The sequence below is a fragment of the Grampus griseus genome, assembly GCF_964374135.1.
Source record: "Grampus griseus genome assembly, chromosome: 2".
Taxonomy (NCBI): Eukaryota; Metazoa; Chordata; class Mammalia; order Artiodactyla; family Delphinidae; genus Grampus; species Grampus griseus.
In genome coordinates, this window is record NC_139018.1 from 169,902,503 (window position 1) to 169,922,658 (window position 20,156).

General features: G+C 42.0%; 1 protein-coding gene across 1 annotated transcript; it reads right to left on the reverse strand.

Annotated features, from left to right (window-relative positions):
- Positions 1 to 16,905: 16,905 nt before the first annotated feature.
- On the reverse strand, positions 16,906 to 19,923 carry LOC309819351 (acyl-CoA-binding domain-containing protein 7-like; the record flags this gene model as incomplete). Its single annotated transcript, XM_082649443.1, has 4 exons — positions 16,906 to 16,979; positions 17,062 to 17,127; positions 17,235 to 17,352; positions 19,900 to 19,923. The coding sequence occupies 4 exons, from the start codon at positions 19,921 to 19,923 to the stop codon at positions 16,906 to 16,908; spliced, it is 282 nt and encodes a 93-aa protein (XP_082505569.1).
- Positions 19,924 to 20,156: the final 233 nt, after the last annotated feature.

Below are 20,156 nucleotides of genomic sequence, written 5' to 3' on the forward strand. Positions count from 1 at the left end.
TCTTTAGATTGCTTTGGGTAGTATAGTTACTTTCACAATATTGATTCTAAGTTCTCTATTCTGTTCCATTGGTCTATCTGCCTTTCTCAAAAATTTAAGGCACTCCAATGCCTTGTCCCTCTTGGCCACCCTTTAAACCTGGTATTTGATTTTCCTGGTACAAGCAATAAACAGCCATTCTGTTAGCACAGGCTCATGACTGGAATTTTCACTCCCCTCTTATTTTTTTTCTTCTAGGTATTCCATTTACCTTATTGTGAGCCAAACTCTGCACACATGTGACTCAGCTAGTATTTCTAAATGTTTTATAGTTGGAGAATATTTTTCAGATATTTAGTCTGCTGTACTTCATGCTCTTTCTAGTCAGCAAATTCCAAAACTTTTCTCTCCTTACATTGACCATTGCTATTCATGTCTTTGAAACTGCTCCCATCATATTAACATAAGCTCTCTCACAGTATCACAGCATTCCTCTCGCTGTCTCTATGTATTAACTGTCTTCCTCAATCTGCAGTGCATGCCATAAGGCTTGCTGAGAGAGAAAGTCGGCTGGAAGATCCTTTTCCAAGTGACATCTACCAGATGGTTGATGAAATTGCCTGTGCTCTGCTGCCGGTCCTCCAGGGTGAAAATTTTGCATTTTTTGGCCACAGGTATTTAATCTCTGTTTTGAAAGACATTTGGGGGAGTTTCTTCCACCACAAATCTATGGTTAATGTTGTCCTTTGTGTCTTGTGGGACGCATGCCTTTGTTTTGGTTACACTGCTTCACCACTGCTTGAAAGAACGATTGATTCAATATGGTTATAGCTGTTCTCAGATGAGAAAGTCAGACCAAAAGAAGCCCTGCAGTAGGGACCAAAAAGATAGAAATGTCAGGTGGTGAGATTAACTGAAATCTGTTTTTCAGGAGTGTGTAAATTCTAGGCTCAGCTTGGTATCTTCTCCTTTGAAAACAGTCCCAGCATGTTGGGTAATTTTAACCAGCCACAGCTCTTACAAATGGCCTGTGTAGTCTTCTTACCTTTTATCCTTTTAGGAAAAAAAAAAATCAAGACTTGTAAAATCAAGACTCTAGGCAGCAACTTATATTCCATTTATTTTTAAAATTTAAAAAGGATATAAATAGTATATGTTTCTTAAGCTAAGTTATAGAATTGTACGGTTAGGTCATGAATTCTGGAGTTCTGTCTGCCTCCTACTCCGTTCGAACTTGGGCAACTTCCTTAGGCTTCTAAATTAAGTTTCCTTCTCTGTAAAGCTGGAATAATAATGGTTCCCATTTGTGAGGATTAAATGGATAATAATCATAAGTTACTTGGTATTATGGTAAGGACTCAATAATTTTGGCTACTATATTATATATATTGGGTTGGCCAAAACATGCCTTCAGTTTTTAAGTTAAAATAAAAGACACATTTTTCATTTTCACCAAGAACTTTATTGAACAACGTATTCACCCTTTTGTTCCACTACCTTCTACCATTTTTCAGGCAACTTCATAATTCCATCTTCCTAAAACTTTTTGAGCAAAGAACTGTTCCAGGTGCCTTTTACAGTCTTCCAGGGAATTGAATTTTTTTCCATTAAGAGAATTTTGTAAAGACGTAAATAAATAGAAATCTGAAGGTGCGATGTCTGGTGAATACGGCGGTTGAATCAGAACTTCCCAGCCAAGCTCTAACAGTTTTTGCCTGCTCATCAAAGAAACCTGTGGTCTTGTGTTATACTAATGGAAGATTATACATTTTCTGTTGACTAATTCTGGACGCTTTTTGTTGAGTGCTGCTTTCAGTTGATCTAACTGGGAGCAGTACTTGTTGGAATTAATGTTTGGTTTTCCGGAAGGAGCTCATAATAGAGGACTCCCTTCCAATCCCACCATATACACAACATCACCTTCTTTGGATGAAGACCGGACTTTGTTGTGGTTGGTGGTGGTTCACTTCACTTGCCCCACGATCTCTTCCGTTCCACATTATTGTACAGTAACCACTTTTCATCGCTCGTCACAATTTGTTTTAAAAACGGAACGTTTTCATTACGTTTAAGGAGAGAATCGCATGAGGAACTATGGTCAAGGAGATTTTTTTCGCTTAACTTCTGTGGAACCTAAACATCGACGTGATTCACATAACTAAGCTGGTGCAAATGATTTTCAACGTTTCACTTGGGTATTTTTGAGTATGTCGGCTATCTCCTGCGTGGTATAACGTTGACTGTTCTCATTTATTGTTTCAATTTGATCGCTGTTAACTTCAACTGGTCTACCTGACTGTGGAGCATCGTCCAGCGAGAAATCTCCAGCGTGAAACCACTTTTGACACGTTCGATCAGTCACAGCACCTTCTTCATACACTGCACAAATCTTTTGGGGCGTTTCAGTTGAGCTTTTACCTTTCTTGAAATAATAAAGCATAATATGCCGAAAATATTGCTTTTTTCTTCCACCTTCAATATTAAAATGGTTAGACAAAAATTCACCAATTTTGATGTCTTTTTTAAATGCACACTGATATGACAGCTGTCACATGCAATCTAACAAGATTGTTTTTAATGAAGTTAAAGACAACCAAGTGCTGCTAGAGCCATCTTATGGGAAAAAATGAACAAACTTATTGGCTAACCCAATATTTATAGATATTTTCAAGCAAAAAATGAAAAATAAAAAGTATCCAGTATCCTAGATAAGCCTTCAGAATTGTGATGTGGCTTCATAGTATTTTTGCATAATGAGATCCTATTTTATATTTTTTCCTGATTTTTTCCCCACTTACTATTGCTGTGGAGACCTTTTACTGCTGTCAGATTACACTGCTTCATGACTTTATCAATCCCCTTTTGTGGAGAGAAAAGTGTTTTCTGTTATGAAAGCACTTCAATGAACACTTTTGTAGAAAATTTAGTATACACCTCTTATAAATTTCCTAAGGACATATCTCCAGAATTTAGGTTATTGATATGACATTGATAAAGCTCTTGATATATATTTCCAAATTACCTGCAATTTACACTCCATCAGCAGTGAACATGGGACTGAGTTTCCCTTTCTTCATCCTCCAAATATAGTTACAAAAAATTACCTCTGGCAATATTGTCTACAAAATATAACTACATAATGTCCACAGCAGTCCATAAACTTTTTGGTCCCAGCACTATTTTAATACTTCTAAAAAACATTGAGGACCTCAATGAGGTTTTATGTGTGATATATCTGTCAATATTTACCATATTAGAAATTAAAACTATGAAACTTTAAAAACACTTGAGACTTCCCTGGTAGCTCAGTGGTTAAGGATCCACCTGCCGGGCTTTCCTGGTGGCGCAGTGGTTGAGAGTCCGCCTGCCAATGCAGGGGACACGGGGTTGTGCCCCCGTCCGGGAAGATCCCACATGCCACGGAGCGGCTGGGCCCCTGAGCCACAGCCGCTGGGCCTGCGCGTCCGGAGCCTGTGCTCCACAACGGGAGAGGCCACAACAGTGAGAGGCCCGCATACCGCAAAAAAAAAAAAAAAAAAAAAAAAAGACTCCACCTGCCAATGCAGGGGATACAGGTTCAAGCCCTGGTCCAGGAAGATCCCACATGCCACAGAGCAACTAAGCCCGTGCACCACAACTACTGAGCCTGCGCTCTAGAGCCCACGAGCCACAACTACTGAGCCTGCGTGCCACAACTACTGAAGCCCACATGCCTAGAGCCTGTGCTCTGCAACAAGAGAAGCCACCGCAATGAGAAGCCCGCGCACCTCAACAAAGAGTAGCTCCCACTCGCCGCAACTAGAGAAAGCCCACACGCAGCAACAAAGACCCAACACAGCCAAAAAATAAATAAATAAATTTATAAAAATACTTGACTTAACATTAATAAATTCCTTATATGCTGACATAAAGAATATATATTTTATGTAAAGGAATATATTTTTCCAAAAAACATAGTGAGAAGGGTAGCACCATTTTACACTTTGGCATATCTTTAACATCTGGCTTATTAGAAGGCAGCTAGATTCTCCCTTCTGCCTCTGCATTCCAACTGCGGCAATACCCCATATCACAAACGCGGTATGGAAAATTCAACAATGCTCTCATGAAAAAATGAGAGTTTTAAAGGCAAACGATATTTTAGTATTATCCTAAACTAGTTTTAACCTCATAGGCCACCTGATAAAACCTCATAGACCACGTGAGAACGTCTCAGGAATTCCTGGAAGTCCCCAGACTGTACTTTGAGAACTGCTGATAAATATTATTAAAGACATAGTGATATATCTATCTTTCATAGAGAAAAGGAAATTGAAATTAATTTTAAGACATTGTGGAAATCAGTACCAGATCTTAGTTTGAATTACCTAGGATGTCTTGAAACACTTCTCATGCTGCTATAAATCATTGAAAATATACCTTTTACAAATAAGTTAGTTATCAACTAAGGTATGCTTTTCTTTGAACTATTTCATGACCATTGCCGTGCGTATGATGCTTGTTCTTGTGGAGTCCCGATGGATTATCAAGAGTTTGGTTGAACAGTTATTATCATGTTTTTCTTCCCTAAATGTAGTATCGGATCTTATGTTACTTTTATGCCTGTGCTACATCTAAAAGAAAAATATAAGCTAGAACCGGTGCATTTATTTGTGTCAGGTATAGTGCTCCTCATGTAAGTAATTTCGTTTTCCTGAGGGAGGGTGGTGGAAAGGAGGGAAATGTGAGGGGGCGGAAATCAAGTTGTTATTTTCCTATCTGGTGAATTTTGATCCAGCGTAATGAACGATTAATGAACGATACTATTGGTTAATGAAACACCCACAAATCTCTTTCAGTATCTTCTCTCCTTTCCTCTGAAATGCACTTTAACTGTTTCTGGTCAGTGCCTGCACTGGCCCTAGCATCTCCAAGCTAATATTGACTCTAAGTGTATTTTCTTTCATTCTGAGGCAGATGAGAACTTAACTTTCAGCAAACTAACTGGATCAGAGAATTCTTGAAATCACCAAAAGGGAGAGTGGGATAGCTTTTGGTGTCTGAACAGGTGTGTTACATGAAACATCAGACTAATGTTCTTAATGTTTTAAGTCAAAGGCCAGGCTTTGTTTTTCCCAAGATCTGTCAGAAGAACAAATTACCTGTCTCCTAAAGGATTTGGGAGGCACTCCTGTGGATTTTGTTGATGACAAGGCATTTTTACAACCATTTCCCAAACTGGTGACAGATAGTCCCATTGTTAGTAATTCCATGTAAGTAATCGAGACAAGTATTTTTCTGATATATAATTATCTATGGAAGATGCAGGTTGGCGGTTCTCTGGGGCTGCTTATCCAGGAAGGCAGTTTGACTTCCTTCCCTTTGAAGCCCACCTGTATATTTTTGCTGCCTTAGAATGGAGCTGGGCCTGGAAATTACATCAATCAAGGATGAATAGAGCATCTTTTTCTTCAAAAAAAATATGGTTCAACATGTATGTTTTATCACATAACAAATATTTGTTGAATAAATTATTAATGCCAAAGGATTCTCATCTTAGGGGGTCAGCAAAAGGGGATCCCCACTTATTAAGTGTGGAGGTGATCCAGGACCGGGGAGTGGTTTGCTTTTCTGGGAATTTTGTTCCAGAGCTCAATTGGCTCCATGGCACATGACCATTCCTCTGTCTCCTGAGATGTCTCATTGACACTTGACTCTTCTAACAGGACTGACGTCCTAACATTCCAGATGCTGGCCCCAATAATAGGAACCTACAAACGGTTCTTCCTACTCTAACTTCCCCACGGCAGGCCCTATGGGGCCAGCATGCGGCCCTTGGTCACCGTTATCTACCGTCATGCAGTTCTTCTAGTTTGTCTGGGCTTTGTCTCCTCCGTGGAGGAGGTAGATGCTTGGGCCTGTGTTTATTTCCACCAAAAAATCCTGGAACTGGGCCTAGCGCCACCTTGGGCACTGCCTGTGACTAGAAGTTTACACAAATAGCTTTAAAAAAAAAAAAAGTGGAGCAGATTTGAAGCACCTTGAGAACAGAGACAATCGCGTTCATCACGTCCCCGCATTCACCCTAATGCCCACCTCTACTCTATCACTAGGTCCGCCATCCGTCTCCCAGCTGCCCCAAGTCTGACCATCTCTCTCCATTTCTACCCCATCTAAGCAAACGTGGTCCTCAAGGGGCTGAGCTCTCTGTGTTCCTGGCTTAGCACAGAGTCAGAATCCAAGAAACACCCGTCCGGCCACGGACCTGTGACCGTGGCAGAAGCCCAGAAATCAGAAGGGGCAGGCCAGGGTCTTGCTGGATCCTCTTGTTAAGATGCTACTGAGCGTTTTTATCCAAGGATGGTCTCCCAACAGCTGCATCCCTCACAGCAGCCCGAGTGGAATTACCAGTGTGAGAAGTGGCCTGCTCTAACGCATATGCTGTACCAGAATCAATACAACCGCCCGGCTCACGATACTGACCAGAGTACCTGATGTATCCCCGGGTGAGAAGTGCTCTTAACAGCAGTCCCACCGTACAGCTGGACAGCTGAGCCACCACCTAGACCAATAAAGCCAGTGAGGCCTGAGGCTATGTACAAAGCCACATGCCTGTGAAGGGCACTGCATCTGGAAGGCGCTGAAGCCATCCTTGCTACCCTTGTGCTTTGCAGAAGTTCTCAGAGTTCCTTGATCTCCTCCTCCAGTTCCCGCTGGTAACGAAGGCAAAATCCAAACCCCCGTGGGCATTCACTGAAGTGATACCGTAGGCAAAAGCTGCTTTTTAATAATTAAGCCTCGCACAAGCATGCTGTCCGTAGAGTCTGCTTCCCAGGATCCAAACCCTTCACTTAGTAGCTGTGAGATTCACAGCAAGGGTCTCATCTGATGAGAGTAACTCTCTCCAGGTGTGGTGGTGGGGATTCAAGGGGACCGTGTTTAGGAGACAGCACGGCACCTAACAAACCTCATGCAATTTTAAAAACCAAACACAACAAAACAATTCACTACCAAAGGCTCTTGTGACTTTGTTGAATTAACATTTGTTAAGAAGAAACCTGGGTGTTGGAAAGGGAGCAGAAGTTCAATAACAGACCCCAAGAGAAAGTGAAATAGAGAAGCTCACAACTCAGGTCCTGGAGGATGTCCACGGCACGACTGGAGGGGCCACACAGGGAGGTCAAGGCGGGCTGCAGGCAGAGAGGTGGCAGGACCTGAAGGACATGCCCTTATTAGGGGGTGCTTTATGCATGGGTGGAGGGCTTTGGGGTTCCCGGGCTATAGGCCAAACTGGTCAATTCAAACCCCAAAGAGCGGGTTTTGGTAAAGTTCACGGGAGAGTTTTCTAAGAGGCACAGGAGGGAAGGCTCTGGGAAGCCAGAAGAAACCTATCACAAAAGCTGTTGGGAGGGTCCTATGAGGAACTCACTTTTTTTTTTTTTTTTTTGCCAAGCTGCACGGCTTGTGGGATCTCAGTTCCCCAACCAGAGATCGAACTCGGGCCCTCGGCACCGAGAGCGCAGAGTCCTAGTCACTGGACCGCCAGGCAATTCCCAGGATCTCACCCTTATTTGTGACTCTACGAGTGCCCACAGGAAGGGCTAGTGTCTTGCAAAGCTCCCACAGGCCACTTGGCCACGCAGCGTGGATGCCGAGGCAGCAGTATTATAAAGTACTTCTGCTAAACTCTCAAGAGCTCTCAAAAGAAACCTCCTCCAAACCAAAAATAAGACAAATCACTCACAGGGATATTCCACTCAGAGAACAAAAAAAACAACAAAAACTCTGTAACGTTCTCCCCCTCTCCCCAGAGAATCAAATCACAGTAGCTACTCACAACTCTTCGCGTCCTCTCTCCAAATCCCGAACGTTCTCCCCAGGCCTGCTCATTGCAGTCTTCTCTTTTCACTCCTGCCCCTTCCCCTTGCTCAGTCTGTTCTCCTCTCTCTGCCTCTCTGTAGCTCTCAGGTTTCTCCAATAGAAATGAAATCAGAATGTCTCTCAGCTCTTTCCCATCACCCAACCCCAAGGCTCAGAGCCTGCTGGCCAAAATGCAAATCTGTGACAGGTGGGAAAGCTTTGTCAGCTCCCACCTCACTTAAGCTGTCCTCCTGCCCTACCTGGCCTAAGGTGCTGCTCTCTTCTCCGTCTGGGACCCTGACGACACCACATGTCAGGCTGCCTGATATTGTCCCAGGGCTCTCAGATGTTCTCTTTTTTTAACTCTTTCCCTGTATGTTTCAGTTTGGGTAATTGCTATTAACCATCTTCAGGTTCACTGATTCTTTCCTCAGCTGTGTCAGGTCTCCTGATGAGCTTCACAAAGGAATGCCTCCTTGCTGTTGCTGCTTCTTTCTAGAATTTCTTTTGGGCTCTCACAGCCTTCATCTCTCTAATGAACTTCCCCGTTTGTTCATGCATGCCTACCTTTTCCATGAAATGCTTTGACATCTGAACCATAGGTCGTGTAAAGCCTGTGTCTGATAGTTCTGACATCTGGGTCGTATCTCAGTCTGATTCTTTGGATTGCTTTGGCACTTGACAATGGAATTATTTTTTGCCTTCTTTTGTGTCTGATCAATTTTTTGGATTGAAAGCTAGATATCATGCATGAAACTGACATAAGTATTTTTTACACTTGGATTTGAGCACATCCCCTCTCCTGTCAGGCCATTAATGTGGGGAGTTGGGTCAACCCAGACTGGAGATGAGCTGTGTTTGGATTTTGTTGTTACTATGGTTACTCCAGGACAACACTGCTCCCAAGTTACTGTGTGCGTACTGTGGAGTCTGGGCTGCTGGATAATTTTTCTCAATTTTCCCATCTTCTCTATGCCTCATAGCACAGTCTCTCCCCAGGCTCGCGCCACTGACAGACAGCTGTTGCTTGGTACCCTATGTGAGGTGCTAGCCTCTGGGGTAACATGGGGAGTTCTTGGACATCCTAGCCAGTTTTCTTGGTTTTTGTATACAACTGTGGCCCCGGGGACTTCCTGGCAGTCCAGTGGTTAAGACTCTGTGCTTTCAATGCAAGGGGCACAGGTTTGATCCCTGGTCGGGGAACTAAGATCCCACGTGCCACATGGCATGCCTGAAAAAAAAAAAAAGAGAGAGCAAAAAGAAAAAAAAGAAAATGGAGCAAGAGAGAACTTCTATGGGAAACTGGTATTTAAAGGGAATTAGATGTGTAGTTGTGTTTCTCAAGCATATCCAATAAAAATGACTCATGATCTGTCACCTTTATTTAAACAAAGAAAAAGAATTGTGGCCCCAAGCCCCTTTCCCACTCCTTCCCCAAGGGTAGAGGGTTAATGCTTCTATCCTCTACATCTGTGGGTCTCCTCCTGCCCCTGGGGGTGGAAGTGTTTGATGCCCCGACTCCAGCAGCTGAGGCCTGCTTAGTAGGAGGGGAGGACTTGGGCAGGGGGCAGGGTTAGTGCCCAGCTCATGGTCACATCCACTTTCCTGCTGCCCACCTGCCCCGCAGAGAAGGCTCTTTCTGGCCTCTCGCCTTGTTCCCAGTCTTTCTCGTGACATCCCTAGTGGGGGCCCATGGACGGGAGCCTGTGAGTCAGTGTGAACTGCATCTGACACACCACCCCACGCTTGGTCTCCAGCACTTGCACATTTTAGCGGATTTCTTTTTACCCACATGGACAGCAGGCACCCCTTCCTCCATGCTTTGCCCATGTGAGCCAGTCCACATGTACCACCTCTGCTTAGAGGGACCTGACCTTCCCTGGAGTTCGGTTTCTAGTTTGCCTTGCAAACTCAGCTCTCTGATGGGCTCAAGAGAAGTTATGATGTTGCAGTCTGTGGGGCTTTTGTTCCTCCTTAGGCTAGGAGTCATGTTCCTAGTTTTCTACATTCTGAGCAGAAGTGGGAATCCTTGCCTGGACGATTGAAACAACCCTTTGCCCCTTTCAGTCCCACATTATAATGTGTCCCTCACATTATACCCAGAGGGATAACAGTCAAGTTTGGTCATGATTTGCCTTCCCTTAAATCCTCTTGGGGGCTTCCTGGCTGTCTTATGACCAAAGTCCTTCATGAGGCCTACACGTGGCCCTTGCTTGCTTTTTCTACCTCAGTTTGTCCCAATTCCCCATTCGCTCTTGGAACAATAGCCATTGGTTTGTGCTCATCTGTTCCCTCTTCCCCTGCTGCCTCTCTCCCTTTGCCAAGTTTTTCCTATTTATTCAGATCTCAGGTCCATTTCCCAGGGAGTCCCTGCTTGATGACACCCTACCCCCACCTGTCAAGTGTTCACAGATGACCCTGAACTTGGTGACACATCTCTCCAGTCGTCCGATGATTTAATTAATGTCTGTCTCCCCAGCCAGTCTCTAAACTGCAGGAGGAAAGGGACTGTGCTTATTTATTCGAGTGTCCCTAGGGGCTAACACAGCACCCAGCACCGAGCTCAGTCAATATTTCCTGCTGTTGTGATTAAACTGAGAATTGGTGGAACCAACTCAGGGGCCCTGCTTCCATAAACCTGCTTCTGTTCTGTACACAGCAACCCTCTGCCGGACAATGGAGGGCTGGGGAATAGAGAGGTGGTCATTTTGGGGGAATGACACTTAAAGATACTATATAACCAGCCTCACCCTGAGCTGGACTGGGTGCCCAGGTGCCATCCTGCTGCCACTGGCATTGTTGTAGAAGCCAGATGATCTTGGAAAATAGCCTGGACCACAGTGACTCTCAGACAGGTGCTGACAGGTAGGAACCATGGATAAAAAAATGTTTGTATTGCTGTAAATAGCAAAAGGGAAAGAAGTGAGGACACGCCATGTTTGATTTAAATGAAGTTATTAGGGCTTCCCTGGTGGCGCACTGGTTGAGAGTCCGCCTGCCGATGCAGGGGACACGGGTTTGAGCCCTGGTCCGGGAAGATCCCACATGCCATGGAACAACTAAGCCAGGGTGCCACAACTACTGAGCTCTCATTCCACAACTACTGAAGACCGTGTGCCTAGAGCCCGTGCTCCGCAGCAAGAGAAGTCACCACAGTGAGAAGCCCGTGCACCACCACTAAGACCCAACGCAGCCAAAAATATAAATAAATAAATTTTTTAATAAATAAATAAATAAATGAAGTTATTAATAGGAAAAGATTCTGGGCATGTCTATTGTGAAAAGTTCCCACCCAGCTCTTCTATGTTTGCAGCGTTGATACACCCTCTGAGGCTGTTCTTTCTTGTGAGTTAACATGGCTCAACGTGCTTTACTGTATCTGAAGATACACCAGCGGATTTGGAAGCTGAAATTATTTTGATGGTTTGAGGTATTTTATTGAGATATCTGATGATTTTTCAGCTAATGTCAACTAGCGTTTACATGGAGTAGAAAATTGGCCCAAGATTTATTTAGTGTAAATGGAGAGATGTTGGTTGTGTATGAAATGAGAGAAGGCAGGTAATAGTGCTGTATACCGATAGGTCTCTAAGAAATTAAAAATACAGGATAGGGCTTCCCTGGTGGCGCAGTGGTTGAGAGTCCGCCTGCCGATGCAGGGGACACGGGTTCGTGCCCCGGTCCGGGAAGATCCCACATGCCACGGAGCGGCTGGGCCCGTGAGCCATGGCCGCTGAGCCTGCGCGTCCGGAGCCTGTGCTCCGCAAGGGGAGAGGCCACAACAGTGAGAGGCCCGCCTACCACAAAAGAAAAAAAAAAAAAAAAAAACAGGATATATGGAACCTGAGACCTTGGAAATAACTCTATCACTGGTGGCAGCTCTTAGAAATGTAACATCTGGAAGTTAATCTTCTGTTGGTGGTGGTGTCATTTGTTATTGAATATAATTCTGTTTCTTTTTAGCCTGGGAAGATGTAACCAGTGGAAGTTTTGATATTCGTGCGCTTCCAGGACGCCACTTTTATCTTCTGGAACCTTCCAACGAGATCTTCATCAAGAATTACATAACCAAGTCTCTAGAAGTATCAATGCTTCACTGTTGTTGGATATTTTCCCTCTAGGTCTTAAAATAGTCCAAATGATTATCTGATACTCCTCTTCAGTTTTCAGAGTAGCTTATGAGTTTGATTCAGAGATTGGAAAAAGATACATTTGCTACTGTCAGGGTGATTTGTTACCTACAAATGTATTTCCCCACAGAGCATTTAAGTATCTGGGGGATGAAAGACAAACCAGTCGAGAATACTTCTGGGAGGGTCTTTCTTCTTCATATTAGAATCTCATTTGAGTCTCATCTGTGGAAGCTCTGTCAATGAAGTTCCTGCTTGGTCAGGGATCCATTTCTTCCCTTCAGGTATTTTGACAGTGAAAATGGTAGACAGGGGAAGTGCTTGAAATGAAATGATTGTTTCATTAACACACTGTGGCTCAAAGCCTGATCTCATCTTTTGAAATATAGGGTCATCCCATTCAATGAGGAAAAGCAGCCTACTGCTTTGTTAAAATAAGACAGTCCCGGGCTTCCCTGGTGGCGCAGTGGTTGAGAGTGCACCTGCCGATGCAGGGGATACGGTTCGTGCCCCGGTCTGGGAAGATCCCACATGCCGTGGAGCGGCTGGGCCCGTGAGCCATGGCCGCTGAGCCTGCGCATCTGGAGCCTGTGCTCCACAACGGGAGAGGCCACAACAGTGAGAGGCCCGCATACCACACACAAAAAAAATTTTTAAAAAAATAAGACAGTCCCGACTAATCATTGCTGCCTGTGATGGCCAGTCCTCGGAATGCCCATAGCCCTGGTTCTCCTCTAAGGGGTTCCTCCGACCTGGACTGCCCGTTGTCTCTGTGTGGTCCTGCTGTTGCTCTGGCAGTGACAGACGGGGACCCAGGGCGAGCCTACCATGGACAGCCCTTGGCGTACACAGGGTCAAGCACACCCAACAGGCTGCCTCAGATGTAGGGAGAAAGCGCAACAGTTGGAAACAGAAAAGAATAAAAAGGGAAATACAGAAAATTATCTGAGACGGAGCAATGGCAGAACACTACAGACAGGATTCACAGGGAATGAAGAGGCACCATATACGCAGAGCTGCATGGATCCTGCGATCTCTAGCAATTCTCAAACCGTGTTTGTCTCTTGGAATCCCGGCTGTTCAATCGGTATCTTGATTTGTTATCTCCCACTGATCTTCGCAATAAACCCCCCTACTTCATGCAACCGATGTCTCTTCCTTATGGCTTAAACTGCTTGACACAGCATTATACACTAAAATGTCACCTTTTAAAGCATGGATATATTTAGGATCACATAATATGGGTTCATGTTTTTGTTATGATTTAAAAATAGTATATAGAGAGTCTTAGTACATAAGATTAAAGTGCACACAGGAGGTATTTTTTAGAATGTATCATTCCTTTCTAACCAAGTGCAAATAATATAAATTTCATTATGGGGGCAGTTTTGGGTTTTGAGTTAGAATTCATGTAATAAATTTGAGCTAAAAATAACCTCAAGCGAGATTACTACAAGCAACTATATGCCAATAAAATGGACAAACTAGAAGAAATGGCCAAATTCTTAGAAATGCACAACCTTCTGAGACTGAACCAGGAAGAAATAGAAAATACGAACAGACCAATCACAAGCACTGAAATTGAAACTGTGATTTAAAGTCTCCCAACAAACAAAAGCCCAGGACCAGATGGCTTCACAGGCGAATTCCATCAAACATTTAGAGAAGAGCTAACACCTATCCTTCTCAAACTCTTCCAAAATATAGCAGAGCGAGGAACACTCCCAAACTCATTCTATGAGGTCACCATCATCCTGATACCAAAACCAGACAAAGATGTCACAAAGAAAGAAAACTACAAGCCAATATCACTGATGAACATAGATGCAAAAATCCTCAACAAAATACTAGCAAACAGAATCCAACAGCACATTAAAAGGATTATACACCATGACCAAGTGGGGTTTATTCCAGGAATGCAAGGATTCTTCAATATATGCAAAACAATCAATGTGATACACCATATTAACAACCTGAAGAATAAAAACCATATGATCATCTCAATAGATGCAGAAAAAGCTTTTGACAAAATTCAACACCCATTTATGATAAAAGCTCTCCAGAGAGTAGGCATAGAGGGAACTTACCGCAACAGAATAAAGGCCATATATGACAAACACGGCCAACATCGTCCGCAATGGTGAAAAACTGAAACCATTTCCACTAAGATCAGGAACAAGACAAGGTTGCCCACTCTCACCACTCTTATTCAACATAGTTTTGGAATTTTTAGCTACAGCAATCAGAGAAGAAAAAGAAATAAAAGGAATCCAAATCAGAAAAGAAGAAGTAAAGCTGTCACTGTTTGCAGATGACATGACACTATACTATAGAGAATCCTAAAGATGCTACCAGAAAACTACTAGAGTTAATCAATGAATTTGGGAAAGTAGCAGGATACAAAGTTAATGCACAGAAATCTCTTGCATTCCTATACACTAATGATGAAGAATCTGAAAGGGAAATTAAGAAAACACTCCCATTTACCATTGCAACAAAAAGAATAAAATATCTAGGAATAAACCTACCTAAGGAGACAAAAGACCTGTATGCAGAAAACTATAAGACACCGATGAAAGAAATTAAAGATGATACAAATAGATGGAGAGATATACCATGTTCTTGGATTGGAAGAATCAACATTGTGAAAATGACTCTACTACCCAAAGCAATCTACAGATTCAATGCAATCCCTATCAAACTACCACTGGCATTTTTCACAGAACTAGAACAAAAAATTTCACAATTTGTATGGAAACACAAAAGACCCCGAATAGCCAAAGCAATCTTGAGAAAGAAAAACGGAGCTGGAGGAATCAGGCTCCCTGACTTCAGACTATACTACAAAGCTACAGCCATCAAGACAGTATGGTACCGGCACAAAAACAGAAAGAGAGATCAATGGAACAGGATAGAAAGCCCAGAGATAAACCCACACACATGTGGTCACCTTATCTTTGATAAAGGAGGCAAGAATATACAGTGGAGAAAAGAGAGCCTCTTTAATAAGTGGTGCTAGGAAAACTGGACAGCTACATGTAAAAGAATGAAATTAGAACACTCCCCAACAGCATACACAAAAATAAACTCAAAATGGATTAAAGACCTAAATGTAAGGCCAGAGACTATCAAACTCTTAGAGGAAAACACAGGTAGAACACTCTATGATGTAAATCACAGCAAGATCCTTTTTGACCCACCTCCTAGAGAAATGGAAATAAAAACAAAAATAAACAAATGGGACCTAATGAAACTCAAAAGCTTTTGCGCAGCAAAGGAAACCATAAACAAGACGAAAAGACAACCCTCAGAATGGGAGAAAATATTTGCAAATGAAGCAACTGACAAAGGATTAATCTCCAAAATTTACAAGCAGCTCATGAAGCTCAATATCAAAAAAACAAACAACCCAATCCAAAAATGGGCAGAAGACCTAAATAGACCTAAATTTCTCCAAAGAAGATACACAGATTGCCAACAAACACATGAAAGAATGCTCAACATCATTAATCATTAGTGAAATGCAAATCAAAACTACAATGAGGTATCACCTCACACTGGTCAGAATGGCCATCATTAAAAAATCTAGAAACAATAAATGCTGGAGAGGGTGCGGAGAAAAGGAAACACTCTTGTACTGTTGGTGGGAATGTAAATTGATACATCCACTATGGAGAACAGTATGGAGGTTCCTCAAAAAAACTAAAAATAGAACTACCATACGACCCAGCAATCCCACTACTGTGCATATACCCTGAGAAAACCATAATTCAAAAAGAGTCATGTACCACAATGTTCATTGCAGCTCTATTTACAATAGCCAGGACATGGAAGCAACCTAAGTGTCCATCAACAGATGAATGGATAAAGAAGATGTGGCACATATATACAATGGAATATTACTCAGCCATGAAAAGAAACGAAATTGAGTTATTTGTAGTGAGGTGAATGGACCTAGAGTCTGTTATACAGAGTGAAGTAAGTCAGAAAGAGAAAAACAAATACCGTATGCTAACACATATATATGGAATCTAAAAAACAAAACAAAAAAATTGTCATGAAGACCATTACTGTCAGCTTTTATACAGTATATGCTTTAAAATGGACGTAGGGTAACTACAGTTACCTCATTCAGTTCTTACACCCCTGTGAGACTGACATTTTCCCCCTACTCCACAGATGAGCTTAGCAAGCTTCGGTAACTTGCCTCAGGTTACCTAGTAAATAAGTCACCGAACGGGGACTGGAACCAGGTGTGCCTGTGACTGCCAAAGCCCTGTGTAAGTGTGAACCCCAGTGCTACACAGTGAAACAAAGAGTCTTGTGATTAGTTCTTAATAAACTGTTCTGATTATACCAGTAAGACCACCTCACTGCAGAAAAAACAGAAGCCAAAAGAACAGCTGTTAATGTCTTTAGGCAAAACTTAGTAAGTTAAGTCCCCTACATACGAACGAGTTCCATTCTGACAGTGCGTCCGTAAGTCCAATTTGGTCATAAGTCCAACAACGTACCACCAGAGCAACACTTTTTTAAGAAGAACTTTTAAAAATCACCTGAAAGGGCTTCCCTGGTGGCGCAGTGGTTGAGAGTCCGTCTGCCGATGCAGGAGACACGGGTTCGTGCCCTGGTCCGGGAAGATCCCACATGCCGCGGAGCAGCTGGGCCCGTGAGCCATAGCCGCTGAGCCTGCGCGTCTGGAGCCTGTGCTCGGCAACGGGAGAGGCCACAGTAGTGAGAGGCCCGCGTACCGTAAAAAAAAAAAAAATCACCTGAAAATTTAAAAATTTCATTAAATATGTAGTTTCAGCATACCTCTAAATAGGAATTACAATTCATGTTACTAGCAAAAATATGGATGATACATAAAGAGTTAACCGTGCATTTCTCCCCAAAATATTAGGTCATGGTACCATTATGAAGTCTTCAAAAGGAAAATTTTCTCACATACTGAATTCTATATTCCATATTTTTCTATTAGCTCTTTTGCTTTAGAAATACAGGCACTCATGGCATCTGCCTTTGATAATCCTAGAAAGATACAAACAGATTGACTCACTGACCGATGTTATTGGGAAATTAAGAAGGTTTGTTTCACTTATTTAAAAATTAACCACCTTGTTGAGGTTCCAAGCTTCCCACTTAGCCTTGCCTTTTAGATTTAACAGTCCTGGACACTCTGCCAAAAGGAGGACAGATATATTTTCAGGGTTACTTTTTACTCTATGCTTCTAGAAATACTGTTCAGTGAAACGTATTGTTATTTTTTTAATGACAACCCAGTACCAGTATCTACATCTCCAATTACAGATTGTTTGTAGAGCCCATAGGGTTCTTTTAGTTCCTCACCATCTGGCCTGGTTTTCAGCTTCCTCATGTCTTTGGCCGCGTCTTTGGACAGTGTCTTCAATTAACGGTGCTGAGAAAACTGAAGAGAACATGCAAAAAAAATGAAACTGGACCCCACCTTACACCATATACAAAAATCAACTCAAAACGAATTAAAAATTTGAACGTAAGGCTTAAAACTGTAAAACAACTAGAAAAAGACAGAGAATAAGCTCCTTGACATCAATCTTAATGATTTATTTTGGATTTGACACCGAGAGTAAAACTAGCTAAAGCAAAAATAAACAAAATAGGCTGATTTTCAAAATCAGCCTAAAGCAAAAAGGCACAAAGTGTGCATTTGCTAACTTTCGGCAGGTCCATTTGCTTTGGGGAAACGTAAAGAGGAGGAGGGAGCTTTCAAACAGAAATGAACTATTACTGCTCTGGTTCCACCAGAATTATCCTAACCTATTTTAATTTGTGGACACTTCCCCTGGTCCTTACCTGCTACATAGACAATGTACCCACGTATTAGATACGGAGAACTAAATAAAATTCTTAACACATTACTGACCACAGACGTATTAACACATCTTTCGTTACCCGAATGTTATTGACCAGAGACATTTCAATATTCATTTACATAACAAATCGCTGGCCACAGGCGTCAGTTTCTGCAAAAATCTCCTGGTCAGCAATGAGTTAATATTTAAAATGTTTAATTTATCTATGTTTAAAAACTGAAGAAGACATGAATAAATGGAAAGATATTCCATGTGCATGGATAGGAAGAATTAATAGTAGTAAAATGTTCATCCTACCCAAAGTCATCTATCAATACAAATTCAACTCAATCCCTATCAAAATTCCAATGGCATTTTTCACAGAAATAGAAAAAGCAATCCTAAAATGTGTATGGAGCCATAAAAGCCAAAGCAATCTTGAGAAAGAAGAACAAAGTTGGAGGCATCATAATTCCTGATTTCAAACAATATTACAAGCTATAGTATGGTATGGTACTATGGTATTGGCATAAAAACAGACACATAGATCAATGAAACAGAATCAAGAGCCCAGAAATAAACCCTTTGTAATTTATGACAAAGGAGCCAAGAATATACAATGGGGAAAGGACAGTGTCTTCAATTAACGGTGCTGAGAAAACTGAAGAGAACATGCAAAAAAATGAAACTGGACCCCACCTTACACCATATACAAAAATCAACTCAAAACGAATTAAAAATTTGAACGTAAGGCTTAAAACTGTAAAACAACTAGAAAAAGACAGAGAATAAGCTCCTTGACATCAATCTTAATGATTTATTTTGGATTTGACACCGAGAGTAAAACTAGCTAAAGCAAAAATAAACAAAAGGGACTACATCGAACAAAAAAAGCTTCTGCACAGCAAAGGAAACCATAAACAAAATGAAAAGGCTGAGTGGGACAAAATATTTGCAAATCATATGTCTAAGGGGCCTTTGAATATATATATTCAAAATATATAAAGAACTCACATGACTCAAAAGCAAAAAAAAAAAAAAAAAAAAAGCAAAAGAAAACAATTTGATTTAAAAATAGCCAGGAGCTTTTTCCACAGAAGACATACAGGTGGCCACATCATTAACCAACAGGGAAATGTAAATCAAAACAACAGTGAGATATCACGTCATACCCGTCAGAATGGCTATCATCTAAGAGACAAGAAATAACAAACGTTGAGGAGGGTGTGGAGAAAAGGAAACCCTATACGCTGTTGGTGGGACTGTAAACTGGTGCAGGCACTGTGGAAAACAGTATGAAGTTCCCTCAAAAAATTTAAAAAATAACTACCATACGATCCAGCAATCCCACTTCCGGGTATTTATCCAAAGGAAATGAAATCACTATCTCAAAGGGATATCTGCACCCACTGTGTACACTGCAGCTGTATTTACAATAGCCAAGACGTGGAAGCAACCTAAGTATCCATTGATGGATGAATGGATAAAGAACATTTTATATATATATACATATATATATATGTATATATATATGTGTATATATATATATATAAAATATTCCATTATATAGATATAACAGAATATTAATCAACCATGAAAAAGAAGGAGCTATTGGGCTTCCCTGGTGGTGCAGTGGTTGGGAGTCCGCCTGCCGATGCAGGGGACGCGGGTTCGTGCCCTGGCCCGGGAAGATCCCACATGCCGCGGAGCGGCTGGGCCCGTGAGCCATGGCCACTGAGCCTGTGCTCCGCAACGGGAGAGGCCACAACAGTGAGAGGCCCACGTACCACACACACAAAAAAAGAAGGAGCTATCGAAATTTGCAACAATATGTATGGACTAGGAGGACATTATGCTAAGTGAAATAAGTCAGACGCAGAAAGATAAATACTGTATGATCTCACTTATACGTGGAATCTAAAAATAAAAAGAAATTAATAGAAACAGAGAGCAAATCGGTAGTTGCCAGAGGTGGGGGGAAGAATGGTTGAAGATGGTGAAAAGGTAAAAGAAAAACATGCAAAAAAATTATATCTGAGAAATTCCAACGCAAAGTTTTTCTCGTAAGTTAGAAGTATATAGATACAAGTTTCTATTAATTTTTTAGATGGCATTACCTTCACTTTCTTGATCACCCTCATGAGCACGTCCTCCTCTTCTTCCAAAATCTACACTTTGCTGTATGCAATAGCTTTGCTGCCAATGAATATCTTTGTCCGGGGCATTCATCTCCCAGCGCCTCTCTGCCCACATGCTTCAACAGCAGTTTTATTTATACCTATTGAGTGGGCTAGCTAGTTTCTGAGGGCAGTACTTCCGATTGCGCTGAGTTGCCTGTATAGATTCCTTTAAAAATTGAGACCAAAACTTCTAA